General features: G+C 47.9%; 1 protein-coding gene across 2 annotated transcripts in view; it reads right to left on the bottom strand.

Annotated features, from left to right (window-relative positions):
• LOC147111227 (plexin-B1-like) overlaps nucleotides 1-21024 on the bottom strand; it is a 246671-nt gene that overhangs the window by 22868 nt on the left and 202779 nt on the right. For both annotated transcript variants that reach the window (XM_086001911.1, XM_086001910.1), the window contains exons 20-28: nucleotides 18684-18867; nucleotides 17188-17430; nucleotides 11920-12096; nucleotides 11574-11722; nucleotides 9930-10030; nucleotides 6662-6879; nucleotides 4779-4957; nucleotides 1809-1875; nucleotides 41-187 (exon numbers count right to left, since the gene is read on the bottom strand). In XM_086001911.1, coding sequence (XP_085858037.1) covers nucleotides 41-187; nucleotides 1809-1875; nucleotides 4779-4957; nucleotides 6662-6879; nucleotides 9930-10030; nucleotides 11574-11722; nucleotides 11920-12096; nucleotides 17188-17430; nucleotides 18684-18867 — 1465 coding nt within the window. The remainder of the gene's footprint in view (nucleotides 1-40; nucleotides 188-1808; nucleotides 1876-4778; nucleotides 4958-6661; nucleotides 6880-9929; nucleotides 10031-11573; nucleotides 11723-11919; nucleotides 12097-17187; nucleotides 17431-18683; nucleotides 18868-21024) is intronic.

Raw genomic sequence — 21024 nt, 5'->3', positions numbered from 1 at the left:
ATTTAAAAAAAAAAACTTTATTGTGCTTTGGGAGATTTACCAGTGTGCGATACTCCACGTCCTCTCGGAGCAGTCTGTTGTCATTGAGCGTATACTTGGCCTTCCCTGACACAGCATCTACAGGCCCTTTATCCACTTGGTGTTTGATAGCTCGGAACAGCATGTAGAGTGCTTCCCCTGCTGAGTCCTAGGGACATGTGGAGCAACAAAAATCATCATGTAGCTAAGGTATTTATATCCAAGATATTTTATTTTAACTTTGGATAATGCCTTGGGTCATTGGCCTTTAAGTACCAAGTGCCTCAGGGCTGTTACTGACTAGTTTCAGAACACAATTAGGCCAACACCGTCAAGACTTTGGGGGCATTTTCACCCCAGTAGCAAAGTTGTTTTTGGTAGCACTGCTCTAACTGGCTGGACCGCCAAGAACGCTCAGTACATTTTTCAGACAGTGACCAGTCCTCCTACTAGGGTAGCGCACAAATCTTTGCTGGAGTTTTGAGTTGGGAAATTAGTTAAACAGCTAGTTCTAAACAAACCCGTGTCAAATCAACACATAACTGGAAAACCTGACCAATATCAAAGATGCAGAGATGATATTAGACAGTAAAATCTTTACTTTGTTAACTTAATCAGCATCAAACCCTGAATTCGATTAACACAAACAGATGATAAGAATGAACTTGAAATTATATAGTGCCTCTCATTGCTGTTGTGTGGGAAAACAACAGGGTCCCACAAACAGAAATTAGTTGAATGTTGGCCAGGACATCCTACTCTTCCTCAAAAATGTGCAATGAGATCTTTTATGTCCACTTGAATTGGTAGGGAGGGTCTCAATTTAACATCTCATCCAAAAGATGACTCTCCAGCTATGTAGCATTCCCTCAGTTCTGCACTGAATATGCTCACGTGGGGCTTGAATTCACAACCTTCTGACTCAGAGGCAAGAGTACTACCACTGAGCCAAGTAGATAATAACAGATTTGGAACTGGACCAACACCAAGACAGTGGTCACCCAGCAACAATCTCTCCTGCCACTATTATAATTACATGTCCCACAGTGACAAAGCACACAAGGTCAAGATACTCTTAACACTCACACTACTATTCCTAGTAATACGATCCAAGTACAGGTCCCACTGCAAGTTCCCAGGCTTTAACTCTCATTCTATTTCCCAGTTTTACAACTGTTATTGGTGATTTGTCTGTGGGTCCTGTAGTGCCTAGGCTCACCAGCCAGTACCAGCCTCTTCCGCTCCACCTTATTTTTGGCTAACAGCTTCCCAGGTAACGCCAACTTCAAGAAGGTTGCTCACTACAGCATTTTGGCAGGTTATTCCTGGTCTTCCACACTTCCCATTTCCATTTGGCTACCATTTCAGTGCTTGATGCAATAGTCTGGAATCTTGCAGCCCGAGCACATCGAGCCACTGAGGAATTTTTGCTTTGCAAGTTGTTTTATTGGGATTTTTAACGTAATAAGACTGGAACTGCATCTGTTTGTAACTTTAACCAATCTATTGGAACTTGCGCAGTGCAGACAGGCAAGATAATATACCATTGGAAGGTAGGGCACGGGTCTGTATGAACAGTTCTCCATTTGAAGAGCCAAAATAAGTGTTATGGCTGCAGTTTATTGGAACAACATCTCTTTCAGCAGATTACTTTCCAGGCCTACTGTACTGTAGTATTATTATGGAGAAAAAGAAACAAGAGGATATCCACTCAGCATTCCGACACAGTACATTGTTCATACTGCACACTTACTCCGACAGATTGATCACCCTCTGAACTGGATACCTACCCTGAGGAACGCGTACAGACAGATTGACATCCAATTTGTCAGCAGCTTCTCCACCACCGTTTCTGTCCTGAAACACAGTCAAATAACTTCAGATTTCATTTCAATATTGCTTTTTATCAAATGCGCATTTCATGTTTTGAGACGCTGTCAAAATTGGAGAGGGTGACTGTTCGAAAGCAATCTACCAGGCATGCATTGAGAGTACGAACGTGGTATAGCCCAGTAAGGTAGCACTTGATTTGGTACCCATGATTACACACATAGCAAGTGGAATTCACACACTTCCCCAGAGAGAGAGAAAAACCAGAGAGCTGGACACTCTGTACAACTCTTCCGCATGTCCTAAGCCTTCAAAGCAGTTTGCCTGCCTACTCCCTCTGGGGTAGTGTAGGGAAAATTAAAGTGTACAGCAGGAACAAACTGAAGTAGAACAATTATATTGATACTTTACAAATACCAATGTGCTCACAGGCATTAAGTGTTAGTGAGTGATAATTTATACCATTAATTTTCTTCAGTGAGTCTTGCAGCCACTTGAATCTCAACAATACTGAAATGCAACTTCCTCCATACTTGGTAGCACTTTCTCGACCATGGCATCAGTAGAATAGATCCTGCAGATGCATGGAATATTAAACTATTCCATACATAATTCAACCTTTTCCATGCACACTGGATGGTCATGTCAATGCCCAGGTATGTCCTGTCCACAAAAAGCAGGACAAATCCAATCCAGCCAATTACTGCCCCATCAGTCTACTCTCAATCATCAGCAAAGTGATGGAAGGTGTTGTCGACAGTGCTATCAAGCAGCACTTGCTCACCAATAACCTGCTCACTGATGCTCAGTTTCGGTTCTGCCAGGACTACTTGGCTCCAGACCTCATTACAGCCTTGGTCCAAACATGGACAAAGGAGCTGAACTCCAGAGGTGAGGTGAGAGTGACTGCCCTTGACATCAAGGCAGCATTTGACCGAGTGTGGCATCAAGGAGTCCTAGTAAAATTAAAGTCAATGGGAATCAGGGGAAAACTCTCCACTAGCTGGAGTCATACCTCGCACAAAGGAAGATGGTTGTGGTTGTTTGAGGCCAATAATCACAGCTCCAGGACATCAGTGCAGGAGTTCCTCAGGGCAGTGTCCTAGGCACAACCATCTTCAGCTGCTTCATCAATGACTTTCCCGCCAACATAAGCTCAGAAATGAGGATGTTCGTTGATAACTGCACAATGTTCAGTGCCATTCACAAATCCTCGGATAATGAAGCAGGCCATGCTCGCATGCAGCAAGACCTGGACGACATTCAGGCTTGGGCTGATAAGTGGCAAGTAACATTTGTGCCACATTAGTGCCAGGCAATGACCACCTCCAACAAGCGAGAATCTAACCACCGCCCCTTGACATTCAAAGGCATTACCATCACCAAATCCCCCACCATCAACATCCAGGGAGTCACCATTGACCATAAATTTAACTGGACCAGCCACATAAATACTGTGGCTACAAGAGCAGGTCAGAGGCTGGGTATTCTGCAGCGAGTGTCTCACCTCCTGACTCAGCAAAGCCTTTCCACCATCTACAAGGCACAAGTAAGGAGTGTGATGGAATACTCTCCACATGCCTGGATGAGTGCAGCTCCAACAACACTCAAGAAGCTCAACACCATCCAGGACAAAGCAGCTCGCTTGATTGGCACCACATCCACCACCTTAAACATTCACTCCCTCCACCACCGGCATACCGTGGCTGCAGTGTGTATCATCTACAAGATGCACTGCAGAAACTCGCCAAGGCTTCTTCGACAGCACCTCCCAAACCCATGACCTCTACCACCTAGGACAAGGGCAGCAGGCACATAGGAACACCACCACCTCGAAGTTCCCCTCCAAGTCACACACCACCCTGGCTTGGAAATGTATCGCTGTGCCTTCATCGTCGTTGGGTCAAAATTCTGGAACTCCCTCCCTAACAGCACTGTGGGAGTACCTTCACCACATGAACTGCAGTAGTTCAAGGTGGCGGCTCACGACCACCATCTCAAGAGCAATTAGGGATAGACAATAAATGCTGGCCTTGCCACATCCCAGGAACAAATAAAAAAAAAAGATTCAATATTTTTCATACCTCCACATCCCATCACTTTTCTATTTATTCTATTGATTACACTATTTACACATACGTTATAGAAAGCTCTGCATGACAGAGGAGTTAACACTTTAAATCCTTATTGAAGGATTTACTCGAATACTTCTTTCATCTGTTATCTTTGCTCCTCCTCTCTTGAAAGCAGAGATTCATCTTTTTTCAACGTTAGCATGCTAGTCAACAGAGAGAGTTAGTACATCTGGGCCCAATCCTCTCCTCACACACATGCACTTTCTGGAACCCAGGCTAATTTTTCACCTCCCTTACCCAGAGTTGCTGAAGCCAATAGCACCATTTCCCTCATGTGATGAAAATACATGGTGGTCGAAATTCCAATGGGCCCACAGCTGCCCAGATCAAAGGGACACTGACCCAGTCCCAAAATGCTGGATGAGGTCAATGAGCACAGTTGGGGCAATGGGCAATGCCTGGAAGGGTGCAGCTGGCAAGGTCTGGGGCCTTTCCAAGGCTTCAGCGGGACTCACGCCAATTCCCTGCTGAGGACTTTTAGGGGCATCAAGGCTGGAATTCCGCTTGGGCGGAACAGACAGAATTTCAGGCCCATTGTCTCTGCCCTCTGCCAGTTTGTAACTCGCAAAGTCAGAAATGTTCTCCTTCTGAGGATAATGGGTCTTAACCTATCATGACCCCCATTGAGATCAGCACAGACTTGGGATCACATTTGAAACCTTCCAGGTCTGTGTGGCCCAATTCCAAAATGGATGTGGCACTTACAAGTAAGGCACTGGAGGAGCAATACTGGGCATTTAACTCTTTAAGGGATGCCTGGTCAGAAACCCAAGGCCAGGCTCAATTGTCCCTTACCTGCGCAGCATGAGTTTAGGGTTCTTGGCAACATTCTGCTCCACAAGGTCATTCAGCAGCGTTTTCAAGATGTCCGTATAATACTCCAGCTTCCCGTGCAACGAGACGGTCAACAGCGAGGCCACATAAGCACGATCGCGTGGTGAAAATGTCCGCTGGCTCTCCAGTGTGTGAATGAACTAATAGAGAGAGACATTACAGATCCTTAAACAAGTTGAGAAAAAAATAAGTCGATTTACTACCCATCAAGTCTTTTCCCCTTCACCCAAGGATTTGTCACATTCCATTCCAGAGTTCCCTTTCAATTGGAAAGGCAGCTCAGTCTCCAGGACTATATATAAACAAATGGATGGTCACCTGACAGGAGATGCATCTGGTGTGTGCCAAAGATACAGTGATTACCATCCAGTGTCAGGGTGGCTACCCGGTAATTTTGGAAAATGAAAATTGGACAAAAGAATGCTTTAAAAAGGCTGTGTGCAGCTGTGGAAAAAGGTCCTATCGCACATGTTTTTAAAAAAATGCAACCCCCCCGCCCCCCGAGTTTTGAAGTGGACAAAAGATGCTGGTTCGAGTGAAAGTGGCTGCAGATATCTTCTCGGGTTCAGTGGCGACAGTCTCTCCCATAAGCAGTTGGCGCATCCTTACGTTTAGGGCAGTTGACTCACTGTTCTGTATCTACTTGCACAACAGCATAACCCAGGGATTGAACAATAGCATTTCCTGTGTGATCTGGACTATATATTCCCATCCCACTGGCTGCACGGTGGCATGGTGGTTAGCACTGTTGCCTCACAGCGCCAGGGACCCGGGTTCAAATCCGGCCTCGGGTGACTGTCTGTGTGGAGTTTGCACATTCTCCCCGTGTTTGCGTGGGTTTTCTCCGGGTGCTCCGGTTTCCTCCCACAGTCCAAAGATGTGCGGGTTAGGTTGATTGGCCATGATTAAAATTGACCCTTAGTGTTAGGGGGGATTAAATACGTGGGGTTACGGGGATAGGGCTTGGGTGGGATGGCTGTCGGTGTAGGGACCGGTTGCTAGGGTTTGGATGATCAGCCATGTTCTCGTTGAATGGCGGAGCAGGCTCGAAGGGCCGAATGGCCTGCTCCTGCTCCTATCTTCTATGTTTCTATGTTTCTATCCTTCACAGGATTGCTTCTTCCATCCCTTCGAAGGTGGACCGAGCAAGAACTTGGGGAGACAAGGCTCAATATAAGTGAATAAAACTGCTCTACTCCGCAGTAAGGTGAACAAACGGAACTGCAGTTATGATCGGACTCACTTAATTCAAATGCAACTTGTCTTCATATCATGACACAAAATAAAGAATACGCCACGCTTCCCCACAGCTAATTGTTCCTGTAGTGTTTCGGGCCACTTAGTCTTGGTGAAATCATTTGATGCTTTCTCTTTAAAAAAACGTGAATGCCCGTGCAGCAACCGGTTTCAGTAAATCTCTCTCTGCCCGCCTGCTTCTGTCTCTTTATCTCTTAATATTCTCAGCCAGAAAAGGAATCAAAGCCGTTCCAATTCAATGGGTCGGAGGTGTTTTCTCAGCTTTCCAAATCCTTTGTGGAAAACTGGTCAAAAAAATCCCTGAACATGACAAGAACAATAAGTTCCCTTTCCCCCACATTGATGTACAAGATGGCATCAATAGTGAAACACCAGCACACCTTCAAATTTGTTAGGAATGCCACTCATTGCCTTCTCCAGGTCATACAATATCTTCTTGTGACTAAGAACAGAATAATTTACAACTGGTTTTGCCCATTGAGACTACTGTCTTGTTGCCTCCCTGTTACATGTACATATAAACACAATGTGTGGACACTGTTATACAAACACACACACGCATTCTGAGCCAAAGTACTTTCTTTTACCTTGGTGAGGAAAAGCTTGCTATTCAATAAATTCGAAAGCTGGACAAGCCCCTGTTCCACTGTCTGGCGCCGAGATTCGGGAACATCCAGATCCCGCTGCAGGGGTGACTCTCTGTGTCCTGGGAAAAAGATTCGCTCGGCATAGGTCTTGTAATCCAGAAAAGGAATTCCTGTTCCAACCAGATCACTGGATAGGTCCATCATTTCAGTCATGAGATCTTTTAAAAGTTTATTACAAATTGCAAGAAAAGAACATTGTATTAGCAATTTAGAAACAGATTGAAGAGACATTCAGAGAAATAAGTAAAACTTGTTTAATAACAAATAAAATGCAGTACTGGCACGTTGAAGTTATTTCATAAGAACATAAGAAATAGGAGCAGGAGTAGGTCATTTGGCCCCTCGAGCCTGCTCCGCCATTCAATAAGATCATGGCTGATCTGATCTTGACCTCAACTCCACTTCCCTGCCCACTCCCATAACCCTCGACTCCCCTGTAGCTCAAATACATTTCTATCTCCATCTTGAATATATTCAATGACTCCGTCTCCACAGCTCTCTGGGGCAGAGAATTCCAAAGATTCACAACCCTCAGAGAAGAAATTCCTCCTCATCTCTGTTTTAAATGGGCGACCCCTTAGTCTGAAACTATGCCCCCTAGTTCTATATTCCCCCACTAGGGGAAACATCCTCCCTGCATCTACCCTGTCGAGGCCCCTCAGAATCTTATATGTTTCAATAAGATCACCTCTCATTCTTCTAAACTCCAATGAGTACAGGCTCAACCTTTCCCCATAAGACAACCCCTTCATCCCAGGAATCAACCTAGTGAACCTTCTCTGAACTGCCTCCAATGCAAGTATATCCCTCCTTAAATAAGGAGACCAAAACTGCACGCAGTACTCCGGGTGTGGCCTCACCAGCGCCCTGTACAGCCGCAAGCGCAAGGCATTCCTGATCTGGAAACAGCAACACAACGCGAGAACAAGAAAGCAGCTCTACAGACGCCTGAAGGCCAAGGTCCAACAAAAAACTCGCGACCTAAAGAACAGGCGGTGGGTGGAGAAAGTGCAGGAGATCCAGCAGCTAGCCGACAACCACGGTGTGCGTGGATTCTTTAGCGCAGTCAAGACCACCTACGGCGCAAGCACCCAAGGTCCTACCCCACTGCGGGCCAAGAATGGAGAGGTACTCATCAAGGGCAGGGAGACAGTCAGTGCCCGCTGGAAGGAGCACTTCGAAGATCTCCTTAACCGAGACTCTGTCTTCGACGCGAGTGTCCTCAACTCCATCCCGCAGCATGCTACCCGCCACCATCTCAGCACAACCCCAGCCCGGCATGAGGTTGAAAAGGCCATCCGACAACTGAAGAACAACAAGGCCTCAGGAGCAGATGGAATCTCTGCCGAGGTGCTAAACCATGGTGGAGAAGCACTACTGGCGTTAATTCATTAACTCATTTCTCTTATCTGGAAGGAGGAGAGTATGCCAGGGGATCCGAGACACCGTAATTGTGACCATCTTCACGAAAGGTGACAAGTCTGATTGCGGTAATTACAGAGGAGTTTCCCTGCTGTCTGCCACAGGGAAAGTCATCGCAAGAATCCTCCTCAATCACCTTCTCCCAGTGGCTGAAGAGCTCCTCCCAGAGTCGCAATGCGGATTTCGCCCACTAAGGGGCACAATGGACATGATCGTCACCGCGCGCCAATTACAAGAGAAATGCAGGGAACAGCGCCAACCGCTGTACATGGCCTTCTTTGACCTCACAAAGGCCTTTGACACTGTCAACCATGAGGGATTATGGAGTGTCCTCCTTAAATTCGGCTGCCCTCAAAAGTTTGTCACCATCCTCCGCCTGCTTCACGACGACATGCAAGCCGTGATCCTGACCAAACGGTTCCACCACAGACCCAATTCATGTACGGACCAGGGTCAAGCAAGGCTGGGTCATCGCACCAAAGCTCTTCTCCATCTTCCTTGCTGCAATGCTCCATCTCACCCTCAGTAAGCTCCCCACTGGAGTGGAGCTAATTTACAGAACAAACGGGAAACTGTTCAACCTCCGTCACCTCCAGTCCAGATCCAAGGTCATCCCGTCCTCGGTCATCGAATTACAGTATGCAGACGATGCTTGCGTCTGCGCACACTCGGAGGTCGAACTCCAAACCATCGTTAACACCTTCACCGAAGCGTACGAGAGCATGGGCCTTACACTAAACAGCCGTAAGACAAAGGTCCTCTACCAACCTGCCCCCGCCACACAGTGCTGCCCCCCGATTATCAAAATCCATGACAAGGCCTTGGACAACGTGGACCACTTTCCATATCTTGGGAGCCTACTGTCAACAAGGGCAGACGTCGATGACGAAGTCCAACACCACCTTCAGTGTGCCAGTGCAGCCTTCGGTCGCCTGAGGGAGAGCGTTTGAAGACCAGGACCTCAAACCCGGCACCAAGCTCATGGTCTACAGAGCAGTAGTAATACCCGCCCTCCTGTATGCCTCAGAGACATGGGCCATGTACAGCAGGCACCTCAAAGCACTGGAGAGGTACCACCAATGCTGCCTCCGCAAGATCCTGCAAATCCATTGGCAGGATAGGCGCACCAACGTCAGTGTTCTCGCTCAGGCCAACATCCCCAGCATCGAAGCTTTGACCATGCTAGATCAGCTCCGATGGACGGGTCACGGGTCTTCCGCATGCCCGATACGAGACTCCCAAAACAAGCGCTCTACTCAGAGCTCCGACACGGCAAGAGAGCCCCAGGTGGGCAGAGGAAACGCTTCAAGAACACCCTCAAAGCCTCCTTGAAAAAGTGCAACATCCCCACCGACACCTTTGAATCCCTGGCCCAAGACCGCACAAAAAGTGGAGGAGAAGCATCCGGGAAGGCGCCGAATACCTCGAGTCTCTTCGCCGGGAGCAAGCGGAAGCCAAGCGCAAACAGCGAAAGGAGCGCACGTCAACCCAAGCACCCCACCCACCCGTTCAACCACCGTCTGCCCCACCTGTGACAGAGACTGTAGGTCCCGCATTGGACTCATCAGTCACCTGAGAACTCATTTTTAGTGTGGAAGCAAGTTATCCTCGGTTCTGAGGGACTGCCTAAGAAGAAGTACAGTTGTAGCAAGACTTCCCTACTTTTATACTCCATCCCCCTTGCAATAAAGGGAGATGGAGTATAAAAGTAGGGACGTCTTGCTACATCACTTGTATTGTTTTTTTTTTTTTTTTATAAACACGCGCACACACACAGCTGGATTACCTGTGAACTCCTTCTTGCATCGATCACGGACACTCGTCTCCAGATTTTCCAGCTGGATCTGTACTTTCTTGTAGTCTCTTAGGGCCTGTTTACTTTTCCGCCTGTCAGGTAGAGAACGAGGAGCACATCATTCGCAGAACAGGGTGGGTTAGTGGAATTTATACAAAGTTATGGCTTAGAACCACTGTCCTTATGAGGCTAACATTTCTGACTTTGTGAGGGACAGGAGACGACCACCAGGCACATTGACACAAGAGGGAAGCACTGTTGAGGCTGCCATATATAAAAGTGCATCTGAACTTGTAATGGCAACACTGCCAGGACCAGGGATACCAGACCTGTCACACTCAATATAAATTGCTCCCTTCTAATCTAAAAGATCTTTCCCAGCAGAAAATCCAGAAGAGGACTGGGAGCTGGGGAATTTAAATTCAGTTAATTAATTAATTAAATAAATCTGGATTAAGAAGCTAGTATCAGTAATGGTGACCATGAAACTACCCGAATGTCGTAAAAACCCATCTGGTTCACTAATGTCCTTTAGGGAAGGAAATCTGCCGTCCTTACCCAGTCTGGCCTATTTGTGGCTCCAGACCCACAGCAATGTGGTTGGCTCTTAACTACCCTCTGAAATGGCCCAGCAAGCCACTCAGTTGTATCAAACCACGATGAAAAACAATAATAAGAATAAAACCGGACGGACCACCCGGCATCGACCTCAGCACCGGATTCGGACATGACAAAGGCACACCAGCTCCTTTCCTAACCGCACTGTGGGAGTACCCTCACCACGTGGACTGCAGCGGTTCAAGGCGGCGGCTCACCACTATCTTCTCAAGGACAATTAGGGAGGGCAATAAATGCTGGCCTTGCCAGCGACGCCCACATCCTGGGAATGAATAAAGGAGAAAGGTGCTACAAAGGTAAAGCTGGTGCCTGGCAGTTATAATGAATGCAACACATTTGGGGCTGTGGGCTTCCATGTTACTCCATCTGTTAGTTGGGATAACTTTCATTGGCTCGCCACCTTGTAGACGAGTGGATAATAATGAATGGCTTGTGGGAGAGAAATTAATGAATCCCCACCAATTTCCCAACTCATTTCACATTGAATCCTTAAGCGCTGCAGGGACAGGAGACAATTAGTAGTGCTAGCATCAAATACCATTAACCACAAATTAGACCATCCTTTGCGGCTCTTGAATGGCCATTAATATTTCTACTACAGGAAACTTTGGTTTATCCGGAGTTTATATGTCCGGAATACTCGATCTAACGGCAAAAATTAGGAGCCGTTTTCTATAAGTTTTTTTTTAGTTCTCGTTGCTTTTTTTTTTCCCCAGTCAGGCACTGCAAGGTCTGTAGCTATAGCAACAGCTTCAGCTGGAGACGCTTGCAGCTGCAGCTGACTGTTTTGAAGCTGTTGCTAAGCAACAGGGTTTGTTGATTCACACGGAGCTTTTCAGTTCCGTATGTTTCAACATTATGCTGGTATGTCCGGCACTTTTGATGGTACGGCACCAGCTCGGTCCCGTCAGTGCCGGATATCAGAAAGTTTCCTGTAGATGGGAAGATGGTTGGGAGGTTTAACTAATCTGTTTGAACCTCTAAGCCTTAGTGAGGACATTGTTCACCATTCCCTACCTGTAGATAAGGACAATGATCAGGACAATCAGTGCGACGATGGATGCTCCCACTCCGAGTCCAATCTGGGCCTCCAGTGGGAAATTAGATGGACTCTCTGCATCATATTGGATCTTCCCCAGCGTGAAATTCAGCTTTCCCATTTGCACCTGCGAGACAAGAACAAGAGAATGAAGGAACGCAAGACAGAAAGAGGGAAAAAAATATTGCAGCAAAATGTGTATGAGAGAGATTTCAATGTTAACTGATAACTGTGGGTTTTTATTTTGGCTTAACGACTGCCCAGTAACATTCCCCATCGGCTGTAACCTAGGCCATGTACAAGAGGGAGGAACATGTAGCGTACAATAAATTCTGGCAGCGTGTCCGTGCTTTCACGCTTTCGCCTCCTTCGTGGCACAGGCTGCTCCAGGGGCGGCTCGCAGTACAGGTGGTTTCCAGTCAGAGTTCTCACAACGCAAATCCCCTCACCCACCATGGCAACCACCTCTTCCTTCGTAATTGCGAGGTCCAGGTTTTCTCCCTGAAGACAAAAAAAACAGGGGAGGAAAAGAAGTCAAAAGTAGGTTAGGCACAGAAGATCTTAAAGGGTAGGAAATGGGTTTCATTCACAGTGGATAAGAGAGAGTGAAATAAAATAAGACAATAGTGGGGTATTGAAAAGAAAAGGAAGACTTGCATTTGTATAGCGCCTTTCACGACCACCAGACGTCTCAAAGCGCTTTACAGCAAATGAAGTACTTTTGGAGTGTAGACACTGTTGTAATGTAGGAAACACAGCAGCCAATCTGCCCACAGCAAGCTCCCACAAACAGCAATGTGAAAATGACCAGATAATCTGTTTTTGTTATGTTGGTTGAGGGAGAAATATTGGCCCAGGACACCGGGGATAACTCCCCTGCTCGTCTTCAAAATAGTGCCGTGGGATCTTTAATGTCTGCCTGAGAGAGCAGACGGCCCTCGACCGTGTCCGTTCTATCTCCCGCACTTCTGCCCTCACCCCTGCCCCTCCCTCCCGGAACCACGATAGGGTTCCCCTTGTCCTCACCTTTCACCCCACCAGCCTCCACATTCAACAGATCATCCTCCACCATTTCCGCTACCTCCAAAGTGATCCCACCACCAAACGTATCTTCCCCTCCCCTTTCAGCATTCCGTTAGGACCGCTCCCTCCGAGACACCGTAGTCCACCCCTCTATCACCCCCAGCAGCCCTTCCCCTTCGCCTGGCACCTTCCCATGCAAGCGCAGGGGATGTAACACCTGCCCCATTACCTTTGCCCTTCCACTGTCCAGGGTCCCAAACACCCCTTCCAGGTGAAACAGCGATTTACTTGTACTTCTTGCAATCTAGTATACTGTATTCGCTGCTCACAATGCGGTCTCCTCTACATTGGGGAGACCAAATGCAGATTGGGTGACCGCTTTGCGGAACACCTCCGTTCAGTCCGTAAGGGTGACCCCGAGCTTCCGGTCGCCTGTCATTTTAATTCACCGCTCCATTCCCACTCGGACCTCACTGTCCTTGGCCTCTTGCATTGTTCCACGGAAGCTCAACGTAAACTCGAGGAACAGCACCTCATCTTCCGATTAGGCACTTTGCAGCCTTCCGGACTCAATATCGAGTTCAACAATTTCAGGTCAAAACCTCGGCCCCTATTACATTTTTACTTTTATTTTTTTTCCACCCCTTTGTTTTGGGTTTTCCCCCCCCCCACTTTCCCTTTTTTTTCTCTCTCCCACATGGCAGCTGTCTCTCATCCTGCCAGTACACTTCACACCTAATCTGAGCCGTCTTTTGTCTCCACTGCCCTATTACCATCTCGTCTGGTTTTGGATACCTCTTAATGCCTCTTTACTTCTTTTGTTCTATCGCAGCCCTGCCTTCGATCTATTTCACTTCCTTTCCAGTTTTGAAAAAGGGTTTCGACCCGAAACGTCGACTCTAATTTCTCTCCACGGATGTTGCCTGGCCTGCTGAGTTTTTCCAGCATTTTCTGTTGTTATTATTAGAGCAGACGGGACCTCAGTTTAACGTCTCATCTGAAAGACGGCACCTCCGTCAGTGCAGCACTCCCTCAGCACTGCACTGGAGTGTCAGCCTAGCTTTATGTGAAGAAGAATACAGTCAGACTTGTGGGGTGGGGTGCCAAACCCAGAGGGGTGCTGCAGAGAATGAAATATTGTCCGACCTTGCCAGGAGGTCAACTGCTTGAGAGGGAAATATGGTCAGACCTTGTGGCGGGTTGTAGTAGTATCAGAGAGGGGAACACGATCACACCTCAGTGAGGGGGGATGTATTCTGATCCAGTTGGGGTATTTGAGGGAAGTTATTGGAATGCATGGGTATCAACACCTCTTTCATCTATGAAGTAGAGTGGGGAGGAATCTTAAGCCTATTGTCTCAAACAGCAGGGACCTCCCTCAAAACGCAATCTAAACTTTTAAGTGGGGCAAACGTACTTACACGTGAAATATAATTTTTGAAGAATATGATAGAGTATTGATGGATTATTGTGATCACCTGACTAGAGATGCCTAAACAATAGCGGTGTGTGATTAAAAAAAAGGGGGGGGGGGGGGGGGGAAGATGAGGGGATGTAAAAAAAAATTTTTTATTCGTATATGGGATGTGGGCGTCGCTGGCAAGGCCAGCATTAATTGTCCTTGAGAAAGTGGTGGTGAGCCGCCTTCTTGAACCGCTGAAGTCCGTGTGGTGAAGGTACTCCCACAGTCCTGTTAGGGAGGGAGTTCCAGGATTTTGACCCAGTGACGATGAAGGATCGGCGATATACTAAGTCAGGATGGTGTGTGACTTGGAGGGGAACTTGGAGGTGGTGGTGTTCCCATGCGCCTGCTGCCCTTGTCCTTCTAGATGGAAGAGGTCACGGGTTTGGGAGGTGCCGCTGAAGAAGCCTTGGTGAGTTGCTGCAGTGCATCTTGTAGATGGTACACACTGCAGCCACGGTACGCCGGTGGTGGAGGGAGTGAATGTTTAAGGTGGTGGATGGGGTGCCAATCAAGCGGGCTGCTTTGTCCTGGATGGTGTCGAGCTTCGAGTGTTTTTGGAGCTGCACTCATCCAAGCAAGTGGAGAGTATTCCATCACACTTGTAGATGGTGGAAAGGCTTTGGGGAGTCAGGAGGTGAGACACTCACCGCAGAATACCTAGCCGCTGACCTGCTCTTGTTGCCACAGTATTTATGTGGCTGGTCCAGTTAAGTTTCTGGTCAACAGTGACCCCCAGGATGTTGATGGTGGGGGAGTTGGCGATGGTAATACCGTTGAATGTCAAGTGGAGGTGGTTAGACTCTCGCTTGTTGGAGATAGTCATTGCCTGGCACTTCTGTGGTGCGAATGTTACCTGCCACTTATCAGCCCAAGCCTGAACATCGTCCAGGTCTTGCTGCATGTGGGCATGGACTGCTTCATTATCTGAGGAATTGTGAATGGCGCTGAACACTGTGCAGTCATCAGCGAACATCCCCATTTCTGACCTTATGTTGGAGAGAAGGTCATTGATGAAGCAGCTGAAGATGGTTGGGCCTAGGACACTGCCCTGAGGAACTCCTGCAGTGATGTCCTGGGGCTGTGATGATTGACCTTCAACCACCACAACCATCTTCCTTTGTGCTAGGTATGACTCCAGCCAGTGGAGCGTTTTCCCCCCCGATTCCCATTGACTTCAGTTTTACTAGGGCTCCTTGATGCCACACTCGGTCAAATGCTGCCTTGATGTCAAGGGCAGTCACTCTCACCTCACCTCTGGAATTCAGCTCCTTTGTCCATGTTTGGACCAAGGCTGTAATGAGGTCGGGAGCTGAGTGGTCTTGGCAGAACCCAAACTTGGCATCTGTGAGCAGGTTATTGGTGAGTAAGTGCCGCTTGATAGCACTGTTGATGACACCTTCCATCACTTTACTGTTGATTGAGAGTAGACTGATGGGGCGGTAATTCGCCGGATTGGATTTATCCTGCTTTTTGTGGACAGGACATACCTAGGCAGTTTTCCACATTGTCAGATAGATGCCAGTGTTGTCGCTGTACTGGAACAGCTTGGCTAGAGGCACGGCTAGTTCTGGAGCACAAGTCTTCAGCACGATAGCTGGGGTGTTGTCAGGGCCCATAGCCTTTGCTGTATCCAGTGCGCTCAGCTGTTTCTTGATATCACGTGGAGTGAATCGAATTGGCTGAAGACTGGCTTCTGTGATGGTGGGGACCTCGGGAGTAGGCCGATATGGATCATCCACTCGGCACTTCTGGCTGAAGATGGTTGCAAACACTTCAGCCTTGTCTTTTGCATTCATGCGCTGGGTTCCACTATCATTGAGGATGGGGATATTCATGGAGCCTCCTCCTCCCGTTAGTTGTTTAATGGCCCACCACCATTCACGACTGGATGTGGCAGGACTGCAGAGCTTTGATCTGATCTGTTGATTGTGGGATCACTTAGCCCTGTCTATAGCATGCTGCTTCCACTGCTTAGCATGCATGTAGTCCTGTGTTGCAGCTTCCCCAGGTTGGCACCTCATTTTAAGGTACACCTGGTGCTGCTCCTGGCATGCTCTTTTACACTCCTTATTGAACCAGGATTGGTCCCCTGGCTTGATGGTAATGGTAGAGTGAGGGATATGCTGGGCCATGAGGTTGCAGATTGTGGTGGAATACAATTCTGCTGCTACTGATGGCCCACAGCACCTCATGTATGCCCAGTTTTGAGCTGCTAGATCTGTTCTGAATCTGTCCCACTTAGCACGGTGGTAGTGCCACACAACACGATGGAGGGTGTCTTCAGTGTGAAGACGGGACTTTGTCTCCACAATGACTGTGCGGTGGTCACTGCTACCAATACTGTCATGGACAAATGCATCTGCGACAGGTAGATTGGTGAGGACGAGGTCAAGTAGGTCAAATTGAAGATTACTTCAAATATATCTTTTGCCACCAGTCCCTCAAAAATACAAATGCAGAATCCAAGAAATATCAGCTACAGGAAACTCTTTGCTATCCGGCACTGATGGGACTGGCGTGTTGCCGGTTGATCAAAAATTCTGGATGACGGAGAGGGTTATCTACCGAGGCTATTTTTAACAAAGAAAAATGAAAAAATCAAGAAATGTGCAGTATACAGTAATTGGGTACTCATCTACAGAATGTTGTGTTAAATGGATGGTGGAAGATGCTTGATTAAGTACAGTACTGCCAGTTGAGGGTAATGCAATGCAATGACTACCAGCAGCGTGGGAGACACACAGTACCCCTGTAAAATGGGGGATCAGAAGAGACTACCAGCAGCGCGGGAGAGTCAGACTCCTGTTACAGGGGTATTGAGGTGTTCCGACTTCCGACAGCGCCAAGCCGCCGAGTAGTGGCAGTTTGGAGAACTACCCCCACTGACTAACTCGGCCACCGCGGGAGACTCGGACTTGGCAACATTGCCGGTTAGTGAGGTGTTGTTTTCAGAGTGAGAATTTTGCCGGTTAATAGAGAATTCCGGATATTTAGGCGCCGTTTAAACGAGAGTTTCCTGCATTTAGTACATTTGCTGTCAAGATAATTCCTTCTCTGTTACACACCAACTACTGAAAAAAAATCACTTTAGAAAGTCTCCATACCTCAACAGAAAGGACACTTCCTGGTTTGTGCCTGTACGGCTTTGAAGGGTCATCCGCATTTAGTGGCTTCAGGATAGGGTCAGGCTTGTATGTGAACTTGGTTGGACTGATCTCATTGAAATCGAAGCACAGGTTATCCATGATGAAGTGCACGGTGATCACCGCATCGCTGACGGGGGCTTCGATTGATGGCGTTTTACAAGTCATGAAGGAGGAGGAGTTCACCTGACAGAACTCAAAGAACTGAAAAGAACACAGAGGAGAATAATGCCGCTATATCTCAGTCAGACAGGAATTCAGCATTACACACAACTTGCATTTATATACTGTAGTGTCTTTAACATAGTAAACCATCCCAAGGCACTTCACAGGAGCGTTAGCAGGGAAAGAGTTGGATGGGCAGGGGGTGGGAGGCCCGAGGGAGAGTACCAAGTCCTCAAGTTACTTAGAAGTGTTTAGGATCACAGGTAACGATTCATGCAGCCAATGTTAACCCTCCCTCAAAGAGACCTTTCTGAACCTGGCATCTTGTGAAAGTAATTTATCCTTAGTTGACCAAAAATATCAAGGAGCTGGGAGTGGGTGGGGTGATGTTATGGAATATTCAGGTGACATGTTGTTAACAACATCAACATGTGACTCTGGTGCTGCTGATTAGGGATCAGACAGTCAGCTAACAGGCAAAACTAGATAATGATTACACCAGGAAAGATCACACAGTATCAGAATTAAGTCTCTCGTTTGATCCCCAGCCAATGAATACAACAGGAGATAAGCTGGTAAAATTACTGGTAAATAGGTCATAGTTTCAAGCTGTCTGAATGATTTAACCTCACCTTGAGTATCAAAGGCTGCAGCTGGCTGATTCAGTCACAATAAAGAAAAACAACAATTTCAATTGTGAAACTTTCATATTCAAATTGCACAACTCACGTTTAAAAAAATAATGAATAGCAATGCCTTCTTCGTTTTGATCTTTTCTAATCCGTGCAGCTGTGTGTTACCCATCCCCCGACACCTCTCACCCCTGTAGCTAAGCTTCCACTTTTGGTGGGATAGTGGGCTGTTAGTCCACAGACGCTACGCCATCTTGTGACTAGCTGAAAGGCAATGCAGTTCCCAAGGGAGAGTATGGGCCGGCTGGGCATCAAGACTTGCCTCTGGAGTCTGACCCTACCACTTATCCAGGATTCCCTATTGAGAGTGCCTGCCTTACTCCAGGATTCCCTGTCGAGAGTGCCTGCCTTACTCCAGGATTCCCTGTCGAGAGTGATCGCCTTACTCCAGGATTCCCTGTCGAGAGTTCCTGCCTTACTCCAGGATTCCCTGTCAAGAGTGATCGCCTTACTCCAGGATTCCCTGTCGAGAGTGCCTGCCTTACTCCAGGTTGAGTGCCTGCCTTAATCCAGATCTCCCAGTTGAATTGAAGATCTTGGTTGTAAACATTGCCCTTTACTGCACCATCTTACAGAGTCAATGAAACCCGATCCTCTCACCTTGCGTTGACTCCTTTCAGTGCAGCGGCTTTCCTTTGTCGTCCTGCGTTCCCGCTCTCTCGCCCAGCTTCCTGACTTGGATAACGATCTCCGCCGCCGTTCCTTTGGGATTAACTGGACCATCATCTGAGGTGTTTGCACTGCATCCAAGTTCTGCCCATATACACTGATCACTCTCCCTCCACTGAAACAGATCACAGAATGGGTTAACAGCCTCAGCCACACAGAAAGTCTCGTTAAGTGTTTCTCGCTAATGACTGTGCCCATCAATTTGGGTTCTTTTCCTTGTTAACTGATTTACCGTTTTTCCTTCAGTACATTCCTCACTAACTTTCCTGCACGGATACCAGCTGATTTGAGAAAGCAGGTGAGTGCGCGTGAGCTTTCACCCAGATAGAGCCCATGAGGGGGCCAAAACCGAGTGGATAACCCCATCTCCATGGAAACTGCAATGTGTTAGAATTGAGGAGAGGGTGTTATATTTAGATTTTTCTTGTCCACTTTTACGATCGCCGGTTCATCATAAACTGCATATTTTCACATGTAAGGTCACCACTCTATTTCTCCAGATTACAAAGACTCCCTCTTTCAAGACTGGTGGCACCTCAAGGGGGCTGAAAATCTGTGAACTTCAAGTGTTTACAGAGTTTTGAACCAGAGAGTGAAACACAAAGCACTTTAATGAAGAGTACGGAGAGTTATAAAGGAGACAGCAGCTCGTGGACTCAGTATTGTGGGTGGTAAAGGAGACAGCAGCTCGTGGACTCAGTATTGTGGGTGGTAAAGGAGACAGCAGCTCGTGGACTCAGTATTGTGGGTGGTAAAGGAGACAGCAGCTCGTGGACTCAGTACTGTGGATGGTAAAGGAGACAGCAGCTCGTGGACTCAGTATTGTGGGTGGTAAAGGAGACAGCAGCTCGTGGACTCAGTATTGTGGGTGGTAAAGGAGACAGCAGCTCGTGGACTCAGTATTGTGGGTGGTAAAGGAGACAGCAGCTCGTGGACTCAGTACTGTGGGTGGTAAAGGAGACAGCAGCTCCTGGACTCAGTACTGTGGGTGGTAAAGGAGACAGCAGCTCGTGGACTCAGTACTGTGGATGGTAAAGGAGACAGCAGCTCGTGGACTCAGTATTGTGGGTGGTAAAGGAGACAGCAGCTCGTGGACTCAGTACTGTGGGTGGTAAAGGAGACAGCAGCTCCTGGACTCAGTACTGTGGATGGTAAAGGAGACAGCAGCTCGTGGACTCAGTATTGTGGGTGGTAAAGGAGACAGCAGCTCGTGGACTCAGTACTGTGGGTGGTAAAGGAGACAGCAGCTCGTGGACTCAGTATTGTGGGTGGTAAAGGAGACAGCAGCTCGTGGACTCAGTATTGTGGGTGGTAAAGGAGACAGCAGCTCGTGGACTCAGTATTGTGGGTGGTAAAGGAGACAGCAGCTCGTGGACACAGTACTGTGGGTGGTAAAGGAGACAGCAGCTCGTGGACTCAGTATTGTGGGTGGTTAAGGAGACAGCAGCTCGTGGACTCAGTATTGTGGGTGGTAAAGGAGACAGCAGCTCGTGGACTCAGTACTGGGGATGGTAAAGGAGACAGCAGCTCATGGACTCAGTACTGGGGATGGTAAAGGAGACAGCAGCTCATGGACTCAGTACTGTGGGTGGTAAAGGAGACAGCAGCTCGTGGACTCAGTACTGTGGGTGGTAAAGGAGACAGCAGCTCGTGGACTCAGTACTGTGGATGGTAAAGGAGACAGCAGCTCGCGGACTCAGTACTGGGGGTGGTAAAGGAGACAGCAGCTCATGGACTCAGTACTGTGGGTGGTAAAGGAGACAGCAGCTCGTGGACTCAGTACTGTGGGTGGTAAAGGAGACAGCAGCTCGTGGACTCAGTACTGTGGATGGTAAAGGAGACAGCAGCTCGCGGACTCAGTACTGGGGGTGGTAAAGGAGACAGCAGCTCGTGGACTCAGTATTGTGGGTGGTAAAGGAGACAGCAGCTCGTGGACTCAGTACTGTGGGTGGTAAAGGAGACAGCAGCTCGTGGGCTCAGTATTGTGGGTGGTAAAGGAGACAGCAGCTCGTGGGCTCAGTACTGTGGGTGGTAAAGGAGACAGCAGCTCATGGACTCAGTACTGTGGATGGTAAAGGAGACAGCAGCTCGTGGACTCAGTACTGTGGATGGTAAAGGAGACAGCAGCTCGTGGACACAGTATTGTGGATGGTAAAGGAGACAGCAGCTCGTGGACACAGTACTGTGGGTGGTAAAGGAGACAGCAGCTCGTGGACTCAGTATTGTGGGTGGTAAAGGAGACAGCAGCTCGTGGACACAGTATTGTGGGTGG

This window comes from Somniosus microcephalus, chromosome 11 (genome assembly GCF_052327205.1).
Source record: "Somniosus microcephalus isolate GS21.2 chromosome 11, FLI_Smic_1.0, whole genome shotgun sequence".
NCBI classification, from domain to species: Eukaryota; Metazoa; Chordata; class Chondrichthyes; order Squaliformes; family Somniosidae; genus Somniosus; species Somniosus microcephalus.
Note: the sequence above shows the minus strand (reverse complement) of the source record. Positions and strands in the feature narration are given on the sequence as shown.